Here is a 24,018-nt window from a genome sequence, read left to right as displayed (position 1 = left end):
TAATCATCTAGAGTTCACCTTAAGAACTAAAAAGCAATTCTTTAGGTTTCTAGATGTATTCAGGATTATCAAGTGGCAGAAATCACTTCTCTGAGCAGCAACTCAACATCATTTACTATATGGTCACACTTAACACATATTTGAAAAATTTGCTTAGGATAATCTTACTACTTATTATTTATTTTCTCTGCAGTGTTGAATGAAAATATTAAGAAAAAAGTGAGTTAATTAGGTAATAAATACTTCTATTAATGATTTCTGGGGTTTGGTAGCAGGTATTGACATATAATGCATTATAATGTGCATTGTTTTACAATTTTGATAATTGATAATGCACAAATAAATACTACCTAAAACAAGAGCTAGAACAGTACTTTCTAATATAATAGAACTTCTGGAATAAACGTTCTAAATTTGCACTAATTTGGTAGCCCCTAGCCACATGTGGCTACTGAGAACTTAAAATGTGACTAGTGTAACTGCAGAATTGAATTTTAAATTAAATTAATAGCCACATGCAGCTAGCAGCTACCAAGTCGGACAGTACAGAACATTTCCATTACCCTAAACTGTTCCCTCATGCTCCTTTCTAGTAAATCCCACATTGCCCCTGCCATCATAGGAAAATACTAAATACATGTTAGATTTTCCTGTTTTTGGACTTTACATATGTGGATTCATGCTGTATATACTCTTTGTGCCTGGCGTGCACGTGTGTGTGCGCATGCACACCTGGCTTCTTTTGATAAACATAATGTTTTTGAAATTCATCCATGTTTTTGTATCATTGGTCAGTTCCTTTTACTGCTCAATAGTATTCTGCTGTATGAATATATGGCAGTTTGTTTTTCCATCCTCCTACTGATAGACATTTGGGTTGTTTCCAATTATTTAGTTTTAATTCTGCAAATACTGGACTTGATGTTCCGCATTAATTGAGGGGAAAAGCTGCATGTGTAAATCAAATATATTTTGATTTTGAGAAAAGGTAGTCAACTTATGATTCTATTATCATCTTTCTGTACTGGGGTAAAATTATAATTCCAGTTTATATATAAAGATGGACATACCTCAGGACGGCTGAACAAACAGTTCATTTGTATTAAATAAAACACAATTAGAAAGACAAATCTATCAAAATATATATATATAAAAAAATGTTTTCAAAACCAGAGTATACTTTGGGTAGGGATTGGTAGAATTGGGGGTACTTTAGAGAAGAGTGGCAAATTATGTATAGTTTTGAATTACTTAAGCTTCTATCATTCCCTTATTGTTGCTCTAATATTGTTCTATCACTTTATTATTATTTGTAATTATCATATATCCACCAAATTTCAGATGTAGTGAAGGCACTTAGTAATCTAGTAGTCGAATCTCTCAGTGCTCTGCACATCCTAAGTAGTCAATTAATTTTGGTTGAAATGAAACTATTCATTTCACATATGAAACTAAGACTCTAGGTGTCTCTCAATTGAATGAAATCGGATATGAATCAAGTGGAAAAATTTTAAACAAGCGTGATTTCTGCTTTATAAAAGGCTTCACCACAAATTCTTTGGTAAGCTACCACAGACCAATATACATTAGTTTTCAAAAGTCTCATACATACAATTTTTTGGAAGTAAAGCTATCACATATCAATATTATCTTTTCATATGCAGCTTTTCCTTCTACAAGCATTGTTAATTTATCAGTTCTTGAATATGCAGTAGATATCAATAGGAGAAAATAACCTAATAGATAATGTTGAAAAGGAAACTTACCCTTAAAAATGTACTAATTTATAAAGTATATAATCCATACATAATCAGGGCTTCATATTTTTCAAGTGGTTCAGATACATGTGTTAATCAATGTCTCTACCAATCAGTCCAAGCTGAGACCAAAAACAATACAAATTCAAAGGATACAATATTTTAAATTCATAGATATTGACTTTGAGCATTTTACAGATAGGAACTATGTCTGGCCATTTTAGGTACTCAACAAATAATTATTGCAATGACAGCTTATTGAAATTGTCAAGGAATGTAAGATATTTTTTGGTTAGGTAATTTTTCTTATTGAGCCCAGTGTGTAATGCACTGTAACAGGTGATAAATGTTAGAAACTGCTGAGTCTTTTCTGTGACTTCTCAACAAATAATTTTTTCTGAAATATATGTACAACATATATGAAGATGCAACTATACAGCTTAAAATGACAAAAAGGTGATGCTATCATAACTGACTATATAGGCAAAAGGATTTCTAGGTTCATATAGCACAAACAATACATGCATATATAATTCAGCATGTTTCTGAATTTATAGCTTGAACTTGTAGCTTGGTTATTTGATTCAGGATGGTGGTAACACTGAAAAATTCATGTTATAGTAACCTGTTTAGAAGTCATATAATCAAATATCCTAAAACAGGGTAAAATATTCTAACTCTTAAAGAACTTAAGGAAATTTATCTATTCCTGAGTAAAAGGCTATTATGAAGGTTAAAAAAAAGTCCCTAAGTAGCTTAAAACTGATGTTACAACGTCCTTGCACAAAGGTCACACACTTTTTCTAAAAGAGAGTTCCTCAAAGTACCTATTTACACTCTTGAGATAGTTTTGCTAACGCTTCATTATGTGGTTTTCTTGCTTGCAGATTAAAAGCAGTAAATTAAAAGGATAGGGAGGATAATAAAACTATGTTCCCTGACAGCAGTAAGAAGCAACTGACAGTAAGGGAAGGGACAGGCAAACTACAACAGACAATAGAACTAAAAAAGCAGAGCTATTCAGAGCTGTGTAGTGTGAGCAAACAGCTCCGCACACCATTATAGGAATAGAGGACTCTATCTGTAAATGTAATAAAATGAATATCATGATGATTACCAGTTTCATACAGCTGGAATGCATACCTTATTTCCCATGAGTAGTTCGAAATTATTCTAAATCTGAAGAGTTTAACTGCTCATTGGTCGCCTCATTGTCATTTGTCTTAGTCTAGAAGGGTCTACTATTACGTTGAGTCATGCAACCTTTTAGCTTTAGCACTGTGCTCACCACTGTTCACCACTATATTGTAACACTATTATAAGAACCTCTGTAACTCATCAAGATTACCGAAAGCTACATAACTTTCTTAAATCTATTGTTTTACCTATTTGGTTCCACAATACTCTTATCCAATATTTCATGACACAGAGCAGTTAAATCAACTGACAATTTCAAGACTTTGTTTTCGCTAAAATGACATTGTATACCTAATAGTGGTGTTGCGAAACTTAGATGAGAGAATGTATGTAAAACACTAAGCACAAGGTCTGGGGCAGTAATGACCTCAGTAATGGTTGCTATTATTATTTTAGCACTGTGAATTTATGTCTGCCGGGATCCCTTATTTTGCAGGTGCAAAAATTAAGCCTCAAGAATGGAAATGACTTCCTAAGGGCTCTACTTCTAATGTTATTGTCTTGGATAAGCAGCTTAGCTGCATGTGCTGGAGGGTTGGGGTACTGGCAGGGACCCGCGCATGTGCCCGTAGGACTCCCTTCTGCAGAGAATTAGAGGAGTGTGTTTGAACTGTGTGTTTGAATCGTCAAGTATTAGAGGCTGTGCGATACCAATGGCCAGTCGTGTGGTAACAACGTTCATCACAGGCAGAAGCCATATGACTATCTCAATACAGCAGGTTGTCAAGTAACCTGGGCCCAGGGTGAAGCAAGTAATTGGATACAGGGTTGAGCTCAAACCCAAGCTCAGTCAACCTTAAAAAGGGACGAACACTTTACTTAAGGAAGGGCGGAAAATAATGGGGAGCTAGAAACTGGGCGCTACCTCAGGCAGGTGTTGTTACCCCACCCCTCCACGCCTTTCGCTGAGGGGGACCGCCTTGTGTTTTCACATCCTCGGGGGAAGGCAGTTTCTCGCTCCTGACTAGCACTTACTCCCTGCCCCGCAAGTGATAACCTCGCCTCTCCGTTCTGGAATGAGCCAGACGAGTTCGGACCTTCCGCTCTGCGCGCCACGCCGCGGCAGGACAGCGGGCGATCGGCGCGCTGCCCACACACGCCGGGGCTGGGCTGCCCTAAGATGGCGGCGAAGGCCGCTCGCTCCTGCCTCGCCGCCCGCGCTCCTCGGAGTCGTGGCCTCAGGAGGCGGGAGCGGGCCAGCGAGGAAAGCAGGAGGGCGAAGGCAGCTCGGACTCTGCAGTGCAGCCCAGGTCCTGGAGCCTTGAGGCGCCCAGGCATACTACAACACAGAAGGCGGTTGCACCGAGGAATACCGCCAGAGCCTCAGAAACGAAGTTAAAAAAAAAAAAAAAAAGAAAAAGAAAAAAAAGGAAAAAAAAAAGAAAAAAAGGGGGAGAGCGGAAAAAAAGCGGCACATCCGGGACCCTCCACCAGCCCCGCCCCGGAAATGACACTTTAGGCGGGGGGGGGGGTGGCGCGGAGATCGCGCTGCAAGGTGCACTCTTTCCCCGCTGCTGCTGGCCTCCCTAGTAAGGGTCTGGCTTGCCCTCAACACCTTCGGTCCCTGGGTTAGCTCTTACCGTCTCAAGACTGGGGCCGCTTTGCACAAAGCTGGCTGCTGGGACTGCCAGCTTTCGTTCCGCAAAACGCACCCCTCACACCACACCCCTAAATTCCCCGTCCAGCCTCGCCGGCGCGTGTAGCAGCGTACCTCCGAGAGGCCGCTGTGGCGACCCCAGCCCCCGCCAGATCTACGAACATTTACTCGGAGCCCTCCTTGGAACCCAGGCGGCGTACCCCGCCGGCGCACCCCGCCAGCCCGGGACCTGGGGCTGTCAGTCATGGCGCTGGGTCCGCCCCTTCCGGCGACTCGCTGGGCCCGCCTCCTCCCCTCTTCCCTCCCCCACCCCTCCCCTTGCGAGTGTCTCCGTCTCCCTCTCGCTCCCTCTCTCCCTCTCTCTCTCTTTTGTGAGTTATAGCAACCGTTGCCTTGTGAATCAAGCGCCATAGTCACCGTAGTCCTGGCGACTGTTACCCATCAACAACAACTACTCCTGTCCTCCTCCTCCTCCTCTTCCTCCTCCTCCTCCCCACCACCACCACCATCTCCATCACCCACCAACAACACCACAATAATCCACAGCCAAGGTGAATATTCTTCGGTCTCTACATGTGTGTGGGAGCGTGTGGCTGCGTGTGAACGCGTGTGTCCGTGCGCGTGTGTGTCCGTGTGTGCGAGCCGAGTGTGGCTGTACGGGGGTCTCACTCCTGACACCGGGGCTGCGGCTGCGGTTCTGTGCCCCGGGCTTGTTGACGATGGGCCGTGCGCGCCGCGGCGGGGTCGGGGGTGTGGGCGCCCGCCGCCCCGGCCCCGGCCCGCCGCCCCAGCCCGGCCCGGCCCGGCCCTCTGCCGCCGCGCTTCAGGGATGCGGCGGGAGCGCGGGGGGCTGCGAGCCGAGACGGAGAGGGAGCCCCAGTTCTCCGTAGCGGATGGTGGAGCTCTCCCGAGGTCTGAGAGGAGAGTCAGGTGAAGAGAGAAGGTTTTTTTTTTTTTTTTTTTCTTTTCCCTTTAATTTTTTCTTTTTCAGAGCCGCTTGTTTCCTGCTTCTTTCAAAACCGAAATAGACAACAATGTGCGGGGTGGGGGGACCCAAGAGGTGCTGTTTTGTTGTTGTTGTTGTGCACTTGTGGGGCCTTCTTAAGGGTGTTGTTATTTTTATCCTCGTACAACGGTGAACTTTTCCCATCTCCCATTCCCTTCATTTTTGCCCCTCTTTGCCTTGTGCTAAATGGGCTGCTCTTCTTTACCATCATCAGCTGCACCGTTTCCTTTTTTTCTTTTTAAACTGTGTTTTCTTTGTGCTGCAGTCTTAATATCCATTCAGCACTCTCCCCCACTCCTTTCTTCTCCCCCCTACACCCCTTACACACACACACACACACACACACACACACACACACACACACACACACACAGAAACCTGGGGCCTTTTCGCTGGACTCTGCTGCACTGGGAAAGATTTTTTTGAGTCTTTCCCCTCTCTTTTTTTTTGATGTCTGTGTATGCTTGTGATTTAAACCGGATGCAGGGCATCAGTGATACTTGGGTTAGTAGTTATTGACAGTGCTTTATCCTTCATGTGGAGGTGGGAGGGGTAGTAGTGAGGTTCCATTTCACTTTCATGAACCTCCTTCCCCCACAGTGGAGTGTTAACAATTTTCATTGTGGTTATAAGACTTTGTGCGTGATAAACAGGGAAAGGACATGAGGAAGCTTTGTCAGAACTCAGTTTACAATGTTATTTGTGACAGTTATGGTACTTTAAAGAGTTTTTTCCTCCTCTGTTCGTTTTTCTTTGAGAGTTGAAATTGAAGTCAAGTTGTTCATAAAGAATGTATGAAGCTTCTCAACTTGAAACGTGTGTATATTTCACTTTCTTTATGGTCGTTAAAATCTAGGCATACGTGTACTTAACATATTCTTTATTTTTGGTTTTTGGACAGTGCCATAAACCTGGTGAGAAGAGAGAACTTTCTCCTTTTTTCAGTCTCCTTTTTTTACAGAAATTACTTTTCTCTGTAGATTTGAATACTTATCACTTCTCAAGTAATAGAGCTCTTGGTTAGAGGGAACCCAGTTTTCCATATTCTGAGTTTGTTCATTTTTCAGCCTATCGTTTAATTAATAGATTATCAGTAATGAGTTTTGATAATGAATGTGTGCTAAAACAAATAACTTATATTCGCACATATTGAAGTTTCCAGTTTGGAATAAAATACTTATTTAAATAACCTTCTTCCAACTAATCATATATTGATTTACCTGACAGAGCAACCTGTGAGTAATGTGATCGTATTAATTTTTCTTGAGATCGTCAATGAGCAAGCTGATAATTTTAGTGCTATTAAGACTAATACTTTGTAAAATGAGAGTTGGAATTTTAAAAAAACTTAAATTTTTTCAATTCATTTCCTTGTGATTACTGTTTTAAATGTGGATGATATTTTGTTCTGAAAGAAGTCTTTCTCAGAGCATCCAAATTCCTTTATATTTATTCACTCCCTCTCCAACCTGGGTTTCATGCAAATCTCGAATACTAACTTGTATTTTTTTTCTGTTCAGATGAGTGTCATGCTTGAACACTTTTGGATGGTGAAGCTCCTGAGCCCTATAAACTCTCTCTGAAGTTAATGGGAGTTTTGCTGTCTTGAAACAGTTTCAGACCTTATATCATTTGCATAATAGGTTTTCAGCTGAGTAGATTATATACTATAATGTTATGGTTAAATATTTTTATTTTGTAGTGTCCAAGAACTTATTTGAGTCATTTCATTCATTTCACTGTTATCTTAGATTCAATGATGTAGATTTCCATTCACAAGTTGATTTGAGAGCAGAACTTAAATTGAATTCTCTTATTCATTTTTAAAAGCATATATATGGTATAAAGTTGCTGTTAGCGATGCTTTGGGCTCACATATGTCAAAATTATTCATATGGATTGAGAAAATAATAATTAGAAATACTAGCAAATGACAAAATTTTAGGTTTAACACACGGGTAAATACTTAGCGCTTTGTTTATTCTTTCTGTGATATTTTTCCTAGAAGAGACTATATTGTGTTTTGGTATTCTTCTGTGATCTCAGTTTTAGACTAATAGAAATTTCTGAAAGTGAGTGGCCACACTTTAAAACAAAAACTATTAAATAGGAGTCACTTGTAGCTTGTCTTTAGTAGCGGAATACCTGTGATTCCTTTTATGCCATAATGCCTATCTCAATCTTTTTATATTGTTTCACCTAGGAATTGCATTAACCGGTACGGGCATATTTTTGTGGTACATTTACATGTATAATACAGTAAATTAAAATGCATTCCTAAAATGTATCATTCCATTATGTTTTCATTATATGGGGTAATTATGCGTAATTTAAAAAAGAATATATCATTCCTCCAGTGTTCAAATAGTCTTGTACTCTACTTAGTTGCTAAAAAGTTTTATAGTTTATAAGTTTAACTTACTTTAACACTAAACAAACAATTTTTTTTTTACCTTAAACAAAGTTAATATGGTAAATTTTTTACCATTAAAAATTAGCAATTAAAAATGAATGAATTATAAATCAAGATAGATTCAATGTATTATTTAAATGTCATGTGTTACTTTTTGGTAACATGTTTCATAATGTGGAGAAAGTTGGTGTTGTGTGTGCTTTCCTCTAACTCCAATTGAGGAAATCAGTAGGTAGAATATGATTTTGCTTTTCAAATTTAAGAGAGAGAGAGAGAGAGAGAGAGAGAGAGAGAGAGAGAGATTGAGAGATTGAGATTGAGATTAAAAGGGCGGATATAGCATCAGATGTGTGGGAAGAATTAAAAAAAAATAATTTTCCAAACAGTAATAGTTACTTTGTTCTTGTTATTATAGGGAGACTATGTTACAAGAAATGAGAATACCAAAGAAGTAAACTTTTAAATTATGAAGAATGTGTTTGTTGTTGTTGTTGTTGTTTTGTTTCTATGTTCAACATTAGCCTAAAAAGCTTCTACTCCTAGTTACTTTAAAAATAATTAATTTCCCTAATGGAACCACTTCCCTTTAACTCTGGTATCAATTCCCAGTGGCCGTCAAAGAGCAGATTTTAAATTCCTGTCTGTTTACAGGTGCATAGTGTTCCCATATTTTGGAAATCCAAGATTAAGTGGATTTGACTAAATCTAGCTTGTTAGGGACAGATGGCTGCTTTAAACAGGTGTCACTTTCATTTCTAGTGCATTGTTTGGGACTTCCAGTGGTTCACAAAAGGGCTGTCTAAAGCAGGTGGCATCCTTTGCTTTTGTCCTTAGTAAAATACACTTTGGAGTTAATTATTTTCCTAGGAGGAGTTTTTCTAAAGTAAAAGTTTTGAACTATTCAAATTCAGATTTGTAATTTAACATTTTTATTTCTGAATGTTATTTTATTTTCAAGGTGTAAAAGTTTCAGATCCTTTCACAAAACACTTAAAAATTCTTAAAAGTAATGGTAAATTTCTTTTGAAGCCAGAAAAAGTACCCAGGGGCACTTTACGCAGTGAAATTTATCTGAAGCAAAAAGCCAAGGCAGATTTGAATAAAGTAAGATTTGTTTACCATGACAAGTTAACTTTTGCCATCCTATACTTAAAGAATTTTTTTGGATGCATTATTTTACTTTGATAAATGGAAACCAGCGTTGTTTTTGTTGATTCATTGTTTTAAATATTTTCAAACTAAAACATTGTCCTCATCTACTTCAATTGTTACTATAAAATTTTTAGTGCTTTTTTAAAATGAAAATTGCTTTTAAGTGTTAATATTTAAAAATATGTACAAAGTAAATAAAAGAATATTAACTTACTGATTTCTAAAGTTCCTTTTTACTCTGATTTTATCTTTTTTCGGTTGGAATTTTATACATCTTATAACAGATGCACCAGAGGGTGCTGTGCTGTTTGCAACATGAGATTATTATCACTAAGAATGTGACCTGATTAGAACTTTATTTAAAGAAAAAATTAATTATATATTCACTCAAGCATATAATAGCCTTATTTTTATGGATTTTAAACTTAGTATACTGTCTTAATTGGCAGTTTTGTATCAAAGCCTGCCTTTCTCTGTACTAATATATATTAGCACAACATAAAACTAACAAGATTGACATCTCTGGCATAGTCTGAATGTCAGCATTAGTCTTGTAGGCATGCATATTGATCATTTAATGTAGGTATTTTGTCACCATCTCAAAAATCTAGCTTAACTTGAGAATCATGCTATTTTAGCAGTATGGCTTTGCCCTCCGTAAATTTGGTACTATTGGTACAAATTATTTACTGTATATTCTTATAAATTTTTATATAACATAATTAGTGATATCACTTTTATGGTATAATCTTTTAAAAACTATCTCAGAAGCGTAAGTGGTAATCATACTTATCAGGCTAATTAAATCAACATCAACAATAATATTAAAAATTGTCCGGAGAATTTAATCTCTACTTTATGTTGTTGGAGTAGTCTGGTTTGAATATTTAATTGGGCTTTATTATCTGAAAAGTTTTAGATTTCATGCCTTACTCTCTGCCATATACTGCTAAGCTGAAAGTGACATATATTTTTTTCTCTAAATGAATATTTGTTCAGTGAGATTTTTTTGGGAGAACTATTAAATCCAATTTTTTGAGCTCTTCTTGCATCATTAATTTTCCTTCCTCAGCAGTATATATTCTAAAAGACGTAACCGAAACAGTGGTACTATCTTCCTTAAGTAGCTTAGGGAGTTATAGTTACATCATATAAACTTTTTTTCTCTAGGTAACAGATTTATCTGTACTATTATCCCACATTTAACTACAATCAGTAAAATGCGATATTTTTTAAAAGTACCTTTTCTTTAAGGCATAGGGCTTCATGTGTTGGAATGCCGCACACAAAAAAATCCAGAACGTCAGGAGAGAATAACAATATTTTAAAATGCCAGTCTTGTTAAAGTAAGTCAGGCATTTGTCTTTCAAAATTTACAGTTTATCAGTGAGTTTGTGCCACTAAGATTTTTAGAGTACATAACATTTCGAAACTTTTATATTTGTTTTATACTTCATGTTAAGGTACAATATGTACTTAATGAAAACAAATCAGTTAAAAATTGAAATACATTTAAAGTATCAAATAGATATATGTTTTTTGTTATTTAAATAGATAAGTGGAAGAAGTATATTGGTTAAAGAACACAGGCATTGGAGTGAGATTTCAGTTGATCTTAATAGGAACTTAGATAAGTTATTTATCTTCACTTAGCCTCAGTTTTCTCATCTGAAAATTAGGATCAGTCTTACATCCTTTATGGGGTTCTGTGCAGATCAAAGTGGATAATTCATGTAATGTGCTCTGCTCAGTATTTGCATAATACATACATAATACGTGTTGGCTTTTACTATTAGGGAATACTAGGAGATACTAATTTTAATCTTTTTTCCATCTAAGAATCATTTAATGTGCTCCTGACCATCTCTTTCCAAATGGGCCCTAAATTTTGAAAGACTTTGCCCAGTAATCTATACTCATTAAATGATTATTCCCTCCTCCCCTCTTTTCAAAATAAATCAAAGATAAAGCTGTCAACCACAGATTTGGATCACCATTTGATAACCAGCCTTGTCATTACACTGAATTAATAAGATATTAGCCCAAAATTATATTTTAGTTTTACTCTATAGCCCTTATTATAATGGATTTCTTCTACAATAATTAGATAACTCTCCTGTTCCAGGAATCTTAGACTGAAAACCAATGATGCAACATTTGATAAACTCTTAAAACTTCCCAGTGTCCATATCATTGTTCAATATATATTTTCCTTTTCACATGTTATATACGAATTCACTTGGAAAACATTCTGAGCCTTATTTATAAGCTTTATACAAAACAGTCAATATGTAATAATGACAATAAATAGTAGTATAAAGATGAGTTCATCAAGCAATTATTATATGATTTTATAATGCACTGCTAACAATTTTTTACTAAGGGTAGAAAAATGTGTGAGATCACTGCTAGTATACCTGTAGCAATCAGTAATTATGGAATAATTTGCCAACCTTAATCTTTAAGTATAAAGTAACCTTGGAACATTATGCAGTAAAACATAATACGAAATTATAGAGGAAAAATGTCAACTTTGGCTCCATTTCTTTGGATATTAAAGATGTTTAAAGAAACATTTTACTTGGCTGCTTTATGTAAAATTGCTATTTAGCAGTGTACTATGAATCTATTTAAGCATTTTGATTAAGAATTGAATATTTTCTCATTTTAGAGTAATCTAAAATAGTCATAATCTTTCTCAAACTGGAAATCTGATTTATACATTGCAATTGAAAATTTATCTGAAACTTATGTCATTTTTTTTGCTGAAGCATTGTGTATTGTATAGGCTTTTTGCTTGCTTTCCTTATCTTACCTGCTCCTATCCTCCCCAGTACTGTTAAGTGTTTAATTAATTATATGACTTCTTTTACATTATTTTTTGTAGATAATTAGCTCCAACATATAGAGTAGGCAGACTCTCTCAGCTCAGCCATCTCCTCTGTTTCCTTTCTCCAATGAATTTGACATAAATTTTTAAAGGAACTTTTGGTAAAAGACCAGGAAATGCAACTAGATGGTAAGGTTAAATATTATTATTACCATTTTCAATCTATTATTACAGTTGCTATATAAATGACTGCCCCCTTGAACAAATACATATCCTCGATCCACTAATGATATACCTGAATGTGATTTTGCTTCAGTAGGCTCCCTTCATAGTCCTGGCTGTGTTCTGGCCTCTAGGTTAAATCTCTAGTCTAGTTTAAAAATACTGTGTGCACAGTCACATATGCCTGCTTATTTCTGACTCTTAACTCCTGGATTTTTCTTTCTCATTTCTTTTATTAAAAGCTATAATCCCAGTCAGTACTGCTTGCCTTTACTTTATAGCAAGGGTCCTCAACCTCTGGGCTGAGGGCTGGTATAGGTTCGTGGCCTGTTAGGAACCACACTGTACAGCATGAGGTGAGTGGCAGGCAAAGGAGTAAAGATTCACCTGTATTTGCAACTGCTCCTACCATCACTGCCTCAGCTTCACCTCAGATCATCAGGCATTAGATTCTCATAGGAGCACTGGTCCCTGGTGCCAAAAAGGTTGGGGACCGCTGCTTTATAGTAACTGGTCAAGACTACCAGAGGTTCATGATGCTTCCTTTTTAGGAAAAAATGGGTGAGGACTAATAGGAGCCCAGCCTAGGAAAACTTATGAGTGAGGCTGGCTGAAAATAAAAGTACATTAGTTGATGAGAGGAAACAGATAATATTGAGAGGTTATGTGGAAGGAGAAAGGAGAGAGGGTGGCTAGGCTGAGAAAGAAAGGTCTTTAAAGGTGCCAGCCAAAGAAAGGTAAAAAGGAGAAAACAAAATTTCTGTTCTAGTATTTAGTCTGTCGCCAACTGTAAAACCTTAGTTTAGTTACTTAAACCCTCTCGGTCTCTCAGTTTCTTTATCTGTAAAATGAAACAGTGGGCTATGTGGTCTCTAAAGCCGTTTCTTGAACTAACAGTCTGTGATTCCGTGGCACTGGGAATTGAGAAACAAACCAATAACGTGGGGCCAGGCATTGGTGTTTTCCTTGCAGATGGACTCAAAGGGTGGCATTTTGCTTGCCTATCGTTTCTTCTAATAAGAACAAAGAAAGAAGGAAAACCCAGAGCCTGGGTCTAGCATAATGGCCATACCTGTGGCACAATCTCAGAAGGTTTTGCCATTTCACTGGTCCCCTTAGAGAGCTGTGGCCAAATGCCCTGATTTCCTCACCCACGTAGGAATTAGCTGAGTCTCACAGCTTGAGCTCCTGCCAAGCCAGCTCCTCTATGTCTGTGTGCCAGACAAGTGTCTGACAGTTGGGGCTCCTGCCTGTTGCTCACCAATGAGATATTTAAAACAGGATATAATTTCTCAAGTATGTGGATAGGCAGTTAGAGAAAGAACGAGAGGGATTTTTGAGTTTTCTCATCATAAACAATAAAAATTAATTTAGGTTTCGATTTATCTCATTCTTCAACATTTCTTTTCCAGTTATTAAAACTTTGACTTTTTCTTCCCTTAATGCTATCCAGCTGGTTTGGAAAGAACTAAAGTTCTGTCAAGGAGTCTGAGCAAGTTCTGAGGGCCTTTGGAGTACTTTGATACCCCGCTGTGGGAAGCATTGCCACCATCCACACTAGTATTGTTTTTCCATTGGTAATACTGCTCTTTTTTTCCCCCCTGAATATTGTTTATACTTGGACAAGCATTTTTTAAATTCAGGTTTGGTAGCAGAACTTATTGTGTCTTTTGGTCAAGAAGTGTGCATTTCCATAAAATTTTACTTTAATGTTAATTTGCTAGTAGACTTTAGATTTTAGAGCTTTGCAGACTATGAAAGGAAGCATATTTTCAGTAGTTCAAGATAAGTCTTATGTTCTGTATCTCACTTCTTTTACCAATCTAACAAGGAGTGTGAAAGATTAATAGATTAGAATTATCGTTGCATTTAAAATTATTTTAAATGATTTTTTATTAATATAAGCATTCTAATATCTGAACTACATTCAGATTCATATGCTTGATAGCATTTGTACATTTTAATACAGTTACTATTATGCTTAAAAATGTATCTTGGCCATCTTCAGTCCCAGTCAGCATAGTTTATCTTAATGTGCAAAACCATTTTAGAAACACTTTGCTGTTTTGGGTTGTTTCTTTCTCCCATGCTTTTGTTGGGGAGGGGGTGAGGGAGCTTGCTGGAGAGAGGCAGGAAGAAGCAGATACATTTAGAAATTGCATCCTGTTTCTATTGTTAAATATTAGTGCATTGCATATTCTATCCAGTTTGTTTTCTTGAACTATGAGGTTTGGAGAGGATAGGGGTTGAGGTGGGGATTGGGGATGTGGGGAGAGGGAGAAAGAAGTAATTAAGGTGGTCAGTGTTTTTCCATTTCTCTCCTTTCCTGCCGCAGTATTGTATAGAGTGCATATACTTTTGTGAGGTTAGACATCTTATTACTTTATATTTGTGATTCTTTTGTCTACTAAAGACTGTATCTATATATCTGTCCTTTAGTATAATATACTTAGTATACTAGTGAATGTGCAATAATATCCTTATAAGGAGCCTATATTGTGATTTAGTCATGCACTGCTTTAGAAAGGTAGGAATAAGAGAAAGTAGTGAGAAAATCTAGTTTGTGTGCCAGGTGACAGAAATAATGCCTTAAATCCACCTCTCTACATTTTGCTTTGGGTAGATTATTTTGTGGATTAATTTTCTTTCTTTCTTTTTTTTTTTCTTTTCTTTCTTTTTTCTTTTTTTTTTTTTTTCAGTTGAACCTTAGTTTTTCCCCTGCTCCTATTTAGGCTAATATTTTAAAGAACCAAAGAGTATAATCTGTCACATCAGGCTTTCACTGATTGGCATATATCTGATGACAGTTTTTGAGATGATTTTATTGAAGTGTCAGGGTAAGGGTCATTAATAAAAGACAGATGAAAAGATACTTTATAGTGATCTGAAAATCACCTTTGCCATTTTAATTTACAATATGTATTTTGATGTGTCACAAAGAAAATTCTACATGAAAAATAAAGACACACCAGATAAAGTTAGATTCTTTATAACATGATCATATTGCATTCTTCTAAAAGACAGAAAAATGGAATTAAGCCTAGATATTATGTTTTATGTATATGTGTGTGCAGACCTTTCAAAAACATTTTAATGTACATTGTACTTGGTGCTATAGAACTTCGATTAATGCCATTTTTGCTTACTTTTTTTTTTTTAAATAGTACATATAACAGTATTAGAAAACACTCCAGTGCTGTTTTCTTGAGGCAAAGAAAATTAGGGGAAATGTTTGACTTCAGTACTTTGAATGATCTTTGTGTGATTTGGGGAACAATGTTTAATAATGCCTCACATTATATGATAATTTTTAGAGGATACTTTGAATTAATACAGGCCATGAATATTGAAGTTGAATTAAATTATAGTTAAATGCAAAAATTATAATTCATTCCAATTATAGTGGGTTAAGATATTGTGCTGCTGACCCAACATTTGATCTGTTCCTTTATTTTTAGAAGTCTTGAGTTTTGAAATTTAAACCCTTTTAAGTGATGTCGAATGAGGAGAGCTCCATAATAGATATGGATCTAAGTTTCAGCAAATATTTGAGAACCATATGGCTTGGAAGTGAGGTGGGCTTATATTTTTGAAATTGGAAGGCAATGTATTTTAATATTTTGATTGAGTTAGACTTACTTGATCATTTATTGGTGATGTCAGAAGTGCAAGTGACCGTGGATTGAAGATGTTAATAAAAGTAATTTGTGAAAGGAAGTTACTGTAGTAATCCTGAAACTTCACTTACCTCCAGCCCTACTGCCCTTGATTAAAATAAATGCTTCATTCTTGGATAATATAAGCCTCTTCTTTATATTGCATTTTTGTTCATTTACATTGCTTCTGGAATTTCCCCAAATCTACAGCACAATCTTGTACGATGCATTATGTGTGAGTGTTGGAAGTTCCAGGTTACCTTTTGATTTACATACTTGATAAAGAATGCCAATAGCCTACACTCCATGCCCAGAACAATACCTTACTTAATCTGAAAGAATGGGGCAATCCAGGCAGGATCATATAATTGGAAAAACTAGAGTATGAACAATAATTAGTATAATTTAGATAAAAAGGTCATTTTAGGGGCTACATGTATAACAAACCCAGTTTGCTATATTTGGCATATCTGGTAATATTACCACTACTATTAATAACATTATTTCTAATATTTGATTAAAAGACATTCTAGCAGAGGCCTAAGAGATAACTGGATATATTAGTCTTTAAGTTTGTAGTTTTACATCATTGTCCTTTAGCTTTTACTTCTGAATGAGGATTAAAGGATTTACATCAATATGTATTTAATGCCAATGCTATTTCAGTTAATGGAGGAATCCTGAAATGACTCAGATTTCTATTAGGTTTTAAGGAGCATTTTGAAAAAAGAGGAATGAAATGTTAAATATAAAATTACATATTCCCTGCTATGTGGACTTAATTTTTAAAGCTTCAAATTGTAGAATGCTACAGAAATAATAGAGATATGTGGGAATCAATAAAGATGAAAAAGAAGAATAGGAGGAGATATTGAACATGTAGTTGGAATTAGTGGAGAATTTTGAAGTAAAGATCAAAATAAGGTAAGATGGATAAATCAAAGTATGAATGGGGAAATAATTTGTTGGATGGTCTTTTTTTTTTTTTTTTTTTTTGGCCTTACTGTGATTTTAACTGATGGAAAGCTGAGGAACAGATTGTGCTTAAGTTTCTTTATGGGCACCACATTTTTTTTCTTTGTTGAAAATATAATGAGTCTCTGGGATCTTTGACTATCATCGTATGGAATTTCACTATTACTAAATACTGTGTATAGAATAGTATTAAATTGAGATGATACATCAGAGATTTCTTGTAATTGTTTTATTACAGTCATATAATATTAATATAAAAATATACAAAAGTAATATATTCACTTGGGATATCTGACTAGCTTAGCTGATATCTAGAGCAGTTTATATTTGGGAAACCAATATATAGTGGAAAACTATGTACCATAAATGTATATATTCTTAAAACTTTCTTATTTTGGAACTTTTATAACTTACTTCAAGCAGAGAGAATAGTATAATTAATCCCCATGTGCCCATCACACAGATTTTACAGTTAGTACGTTTGATGGTTCTTAAGGCTATACAATTTGAAATAATTATTAAAAATCTTGAATCCTTATCCTGTGTTGCCTTGAAGAAATTTAAATCTAATATTAAGAACAGACTCAGTGTAGACTTGAAACAGCGCTTACATCATATTTAAGACAAAATATTTACGTGCAATTGTGATCATCATGTTGTTTTTTCACAGTGCAGCATATATTTAAATCAGGAAGTTTGTTCTCAGTTTTTGGTCAAGTCTTTTGTTTAGTAATTCCAGTCTCTTCTACTTGAAATCTGACTTATTAGAAAAGGGAGTAAGGATAAACAAAGCAGCCTAACGTTTGCAGCACACATGAAACCAATCGTCTTGAGATATACCTCTTAGGTGAAATGGTGCTAATCTTTTGTACATCATTCTTTTAACTTGTTTTTGGTTAGATCTGAGTGAACTGTTAAGAGTCATTTTGTAAATTGGTAAGGGAAGAGAATGAAGTATTTTCTGGAATATTTCCTCCAACGGCAGCTACTCAGTTACTTGGACATAACAATGTAAAGGAAGAGACATCCATTGCTAAGAGCAAATGTATTGACAACTAATAATATCATTCACAGCAGTTTGATAGTTCCTGATTCACCAACTCCAGAGAATGAGGAGGATCTCTTAGGTTTTTCTTTGACTGAAATTAGGGCGGTATGAAAAAACTTATTTTTCCAGTGCTAGAGTCTATAAGAAACAAAAATCCATTATTCATGTTGGAAATTATTCTGTAATGAGCAGACTAATATGTATAATCACTAATGATTAATGTCACTTTAATAAATAACAAAATGTAGATCTAAATCTCTTTATTTAAAAGATGATATTTCCTTGTTGTTTGAATCTAATTAAATGATTTAGGCATGAAGACGTTAATATATTACATTAAATAAGGCCTGCATTTTTCAGTTATGTAATATCAATTGCTAAACTTCTCTTTGATTCAAAAGGTTCCATAGAAATGTATATGACTTAAAATATTTTGTCAGTCTTTTAAAATATTTCTACTACAGGATAACTAGCCAGACAGAATAGTGAAGTAGTATAAAATAATCAAATTAATGGTGCACTAATTAAACAATCTTATCCTGTAAACTCCGATTTCTTTTCTCAAAGGGTTATAGTTAATTCTTTCTGCCATTAGGAAACATCTGCAAAGGGTTATATTTAATTCTTTCTGCTGTTAGGAAACATCTGAGTTAAGTTATCCTTTATATTAGATTCTTACATATTTCAGCTTTCCAAAAGTAAGTAGAAGATGTAACATATACAAGAGAATACCAGTATAAAGCTTAATCAGCCAAACAAAGCTGGAACTAAATATAGCTGTAACCTTGAAAAACAAAAGATTATGGAATATACATGTTAATTTCAGTAATAGTTATTGGATATTTTATTATAAATTTAATTCAACATCAGTGTAAATATTGTTTGTAATAACTTTTGTGCCTTTAGATACCTTACACTTAGAATTGAAGTATTATTCGGCTTTTTATTATTTTACACTGAATATAGCATCAATTAAAGCACTGACAATTTTATTCTAGTGTTTAGAAGTTTTGCTTTTTTTTTTTTTTTTAATTTCACTACCATTGCATTTATGTCATGTATTAAAAAGAAGCCATTTCCAATGTGAGAATAATTGGTCTACTTATTCTATATTGGAGTAACTCCCTAATAGCAAACAAGTAATGTTCTAATTTGGAAGAACACCATGTAAAACAAAACTTATTCAAGAATTGCTTTGTATTTTAAAACCTGACCTGTTTCCATAGCAGCTAAGTTTTTGGATCTGGAACTAGAACAACAAACCTCTGTCATGAGTATGGGGGGATCAACTTCAGCCTTTCTCCCTTTTCTACTTAAAACTATTCCTCTGTCGTATTCTTCTACTCATATACCATGTTTGACTCTGTCTAGCCCACTGAAAGAGGCATCCAGGGTGCTAGGGTAGACATTAAAGAGGTGAAAAAGTCTGTTACTAGAGTTATACAAGCTTCCAAATGGTACAAATATGTAGGATTCCAGTAGAGACATAATTAGGATGTTTTATTTTAGAATCAGAATTTTTAAGTTGGAAAAGACTTTGGAGGTTATCTAGCTTAACCCACCACCCTGCCCCCTACTTACTTTAAAGATAGCGAAACAGAGGTAAGTTACTTACACAATGATGTATAACTTTTATCAGAGCTGGGGCTGTTGGACTCCAGACTCTTCACTCCTCCACCAGTGTTCTGTTATATCATAGCTAGTGCAAAATTTTTATTAAAGGCGAACAACCCAAATGTGCTACCTTTAGTAATCAGAATACTTGTTTATTTTGTCTATGAGTTCAAACTCATATTTTTTCTAGAAAAAGTAAATTAAAGTTTTATAATTCTTCAAAGTATGAATAAATACCTTTATTTTTATTATCTCCAACTATAATTTTGGTATACAGATCATTATTTAATTGCTTTATTTTAGAATGACATAGAAATAAAATTTTAAATATATTCCCAAATCATCAATAGGCGCTATGTATATTAAGGAGAAGTAACATAATTTCTAGATTTTTTAATGAAAAATATTATATTTTTGTCACTATCATTTGTATTTCCCCTTACTAGGTGTTAGTGAATTATGCCCTAATCACTGTATTGATGTAAATAATTCTCAGATCTGACTTGTATCTTTTTACTTTTGATGAGGGTAAGGGTGATTCTAATCATTCCAAAGATGTTGGAAAAATCCATTGAATTTTTAATTTTTAAAATCGAAACATTCATTCCTGTAAGTCACTCTCTTGTGGAACAAAAGTGAAATACTGGCAGCTGATACCTTTGGTTCAAGCTGAGACTTGCCCGGCTGGGCTTTAAAGGTGTTGCAGCACCCTTTAGTAAAAGACCCAACATAATGAGTATGTGAAGGGACTGCCCTTTATTCCATAGCAACAGAAGCAATACCAGCAGTCATGCTATTATGTGACTTCGTATTTTCTTAATCTGAATTTTTGGAAGGATATATTGTTTACAGATTAATAATATGAGATGGTGGCAGGAATAAGATTTTTTCTTATTTTTTCTGTATGTGTGTATGTGTGTTTTAGAATTGGAAGTAAATCTATGAGGTCAGGCTTGAGCTTAGTTTCAGTATCCTATTTTATGATAAAGATGCACGATTTGAGCACTAATCCCAATGATTATTTGAAACGATCCCTCTACGAGGAACCAAGAAAATGATAACTGAACTTTTTAGTTGTAACCTGATGTTCTTACCAGCCTCATCTGTGGCACCAAATCTGAAAGGTTCCATTTATATAAAACAGGAGTAGGTTCCCTGTAGGAGAAAACCATTTGTCATTTGTTCTTAACAAGGTAAATCCCCATGGACAAACCTTTCTTGTAAAACTGTTCCCTTTGGATTTATCTTTGGCTTCAATAAAAAAGGAGATATGATAAACAAAAGTATGATGAAATATTAGTTAGCTCTTGCATTTTTGTCTAGAAGTTCTTCATTCTTGGTCTTTATGAAAATTTTTAAAATTTAATACTGCTATTTCATCTGAGTTAAGAGAGACTCAGAATACAGTGCATTAAATTGATTTTGCTTTCCGTTAATTGAAGAAAAGTTTTTTTGGGGGGAGGAGGGCAGAATTTAAATCATTTACTTTCAGACTTAATTATACTCCATGATACCTACTGGCCCATAGAATAGAATGGCAAATACAGATATTAAGAGTGTGATTCACTTGAAAAGAGAGTTTTAAACTGTAGGAAGTCTTAAACTGAGATTCGAATATAGAGATTTAGTTATTGGAGTAACTAAATACTATATTGCTCTATTTGTTGGATATAAAGAGGAGGAATCTAAAATGGAATACATCTTTAATATGTTATGAATTTATAATCTGGACAGATTTTTGCTTAAACTGTTTCCAAATATGGATTATAGAATCTTCTCAAAAGAAAGTACTTTGGATGTGTTAAAAAAGCCCAAAGTTTTATGTTTCTATAGCTCAGAATCTTTCAGGTTTCATGATTGTCTCTTCATCAGAATCACTTAAGAAATATTAAGTGCCACAAAATGACCACTGTGCTGTTAGGAAGCTTACAGGCTACTGTATATTTTCAAATTCATATTTCACTATTTCGTTGTGTGACTTTTTTTTGACCATCCTGGTTTCGATGTGGTGTAATTGCTTAAGAGAAAGAACCTTGGAATGAACGGCCCTGGGTTTGAATTCTAGTTCTGCTACTGATCGGTGGTTTACCCTTCGGCAGATTACTTAAACTCTGTGAAATATACTAAAATATACCTTAAAAGGTTGTTTCAAAAATTAAGTTAGATGACATACACAAACTGCACTGTTTTTGACGGGTAACTGCTCAGTAAATGGCAAATGCTATTTATTACCCTATGGTCACCTGAATTCTGCCTTGTCATTTTTCTCTAAACTTGGTTTTCCTTTATTTTTTCTTTGAATGTGTTTCCCAGTTTTCTTAAATTCATCTTTCCTAAAGTTACATAGAATGGTACCTAAGTTGGTAAGGTCACTTCTAACCCTGCTACTGATTGGAGATTATGGTTTAGATTTTCATTTGTAAATGTTTGCTCCTTCTCAGTTGTCTCAATTTCTAAAAGCAGTAGACTCCACAGCAGGTTTTTGAGCACAAAGTCCGATGTCCTTTTCTAGTAGAAGCAATCAGTGAATAATTATTAAGCCTCGAGTTGTTTATCCTTATCTCTAATCAAATTATAGAAAACATATTTAACCATTTTATAATTTTGTCTAGCCCTGATTTTATGACCTTTAGAACAATGCAATTATTTACTTCTTGTTTTCTACAAGGGATTTAATGGTATGAATTCATGACTTTTGGATATTTTTTCAAATACAACATTATCTAGTAGGCAGAATATTGGGGCTAACCTTAACCAAGGTCTCATTTCCTCTAATCAAATGATTTTTTTCTCTAACTCTGTATGTATATATAAATTTTATGTGTATGTGTATGTATGTGTGTGGAATTCTAGACTTGCCTGGGATTTCCTTTTATCTGCCAACACTAATTTCTTAGTTTCAGAAGTTGAGGAGTGCCTTTTAGGATCAATTATCTTCCTATTTTCTGATTGTGGCAGGGTGTGAGAATTCCTAATGCTGCTTAATATGGGAGAGACATGGGGAAACACTATGAGAACTATGCTTTTTAAGGGCTGTTTTGAATACCCAATCCTCTTGAGTTTTACCTTTTGCTACATAACTTCATTGTCCAGTTGGGATGCCAAAAGTACAGAATTAGGACTTGAGTTCCAAGCTTACACCAAGGCAACTGGAAGTATCAGAATAGAATTATTATAGTAGTCAGATCTGTGGTTGTATTCGTGATACTCCAGTATATGGAAAGGTAGGGTTATTCACTTTGATATTTACTGCAGAGATTTTCTCCAGAAAAAACTTTTTGTGTGTGTGTGTGTGTGAAATAATAGAGCTGTCATTCATAAATCCGTCCAGCTCTCTTGTGCACACGTGCACTCTCTCTCTCTTAAACACCTACAGCACTTGATATTTCTAGGTGGTCTCCTATCCAAGTTCTGAGTCTGCCCCTGCTTAGCTTCTGAGATCAGACGAGATCGGGCATGTTCAGGGTTGCATGGCCATAGACCAGCTCTCTTTTTAATCAGTGTGTTTTCATTCTGTACCGTCTTTTGAGGTGATTGAGTTTGGTGAATTTACTACCAGTTGTGAAGTCATCTTAACTGCTTTCCAAACTCAAAGGGTTCCCTTCAATTTCTAGAGTCAGGTGTACAAACTCACTTTTACATTTTATATTCATCCATTCATTTATTGAGCAAACATTAGCATATACAATATGAGTCAAGCAGTCAACCTCTATGGAGACTACCACAGTGAACAAAACTGATCAGATCTCTGACATTGAAGAACTTACATTCGAACGACTGAGGGTGAGGGAGAGAGGAGATAAATGAGTATTATAATAAATGGTTATAAATGTTATGGAGAAAAATAGAAGAAGAGAGGAATAGAGAAGGGTAGGTGATGAGGGAGGAGGTTGCAATATTGAGTAGGATGATTAGGTAGACCATGTAGATAAAGTGATGTTTAAACAAAGCCAAGACAGAGATAAGTTTTGTATGTTTCTTCAACTGTGGCTTTATATCTTTATAACATTGATGCCTTGATTGATGCTAGCCTGCTTCCTATACAAAAGCATTCTAAGTGTTTACATCTGTCTGTCTTTACACAGTACTTTTCTCTCTCTCCTTTGCCTCCTTCTCTCATTTTTATATGCTTTTCCCTGAATATACAGCCTTTTCATTATGTTCTTTTTTAGTGTATTAATGAAAACTATGGTTTTCTATAAGGAAAAAAGCAGATTAAGAGACTTTCAAAATTTTATTTTTTTTGAAGGGATAGGGATTATTAAATTCTTCAGTCTACCCTACTTGCTTTCAAGTCAGATGTTCTTCTGAAACACCTCTATCACTAAAATATATCCTGAAAAATTGGAAAGAATTGATACATGAAATATTAAAAGTAAAAATCACAATAGACAAATCAAATTAGAATTAGCTGACTGCTAGATTGGTTGGTTACACCCTTGCTTTGCTTATATGGCTAATTTAAACTAGAAAAAGAATCTTCATATATGATGGCTTGTATAATCTGCTCTTTAGTGTCTTAGAAGATGTGAAACTAAAATGTCATTGCTT

General features: G+C 35.3%; 1 protein-coding gene across 8 annotated transcripts in view; it reads left to right on the top strand.

Moving 5' to 3' along the window:
• The first annotated feature begins 4,850 nt into the window (after nucleotides 1-4,850).
• RFX3 (regulatory factor X3) overlaps nucleotides 4,851-24,018 on the top strand; it is a 252,558-nt gene continuing 233,390 nt past the window's right edge. For 2 of the 8 annotated variants that reach the window (XM_016138328.2, XM_016138329.2), the window contains exon 1: nucleotides 4,851-5,102. Coding sequence is in view for 5 of the 8 variants with exons in the window: in XM_016138330.2 (XP_015993816.2) it covers nucleotides 5,445-5,481 (37 nt within the window). In the remaining 3 variants the exon portion in view is untranslated. Of the gene's footprint in view, nucleotides 5,103-5,362; nucleotides 5,482-24,018 lie in introns of those variants that run through there. The other 6 variants (XM_036217702.1, XM_016138331.2, XM_016138324.2 and 3 more) reach the window with 4 other exon arrangements.

Source organism: Rousettus aegyptiacus, unplaced genomic scaffold, assembly GCF_014176215.1.
Source record: "Rousettus aegyptiacus isolate mRouAeg1 unplaced genomic scaffold, mRouAeg1.p scaffold_m13_p_3, whole genome shotgun sequence".
Classification (NCBI taxonomy): Eukaryota; Metazoa; Chordata; class Mammalia; order Chiroptera; family Pteropodidae; genus Rousettus; species Rousettus aegyptiacus.
The sequence above is the reverse complement of the archived record's forward strand: the minus strand, read 5'-3'. Positions and strand labels throughout refer to the sequence as shown.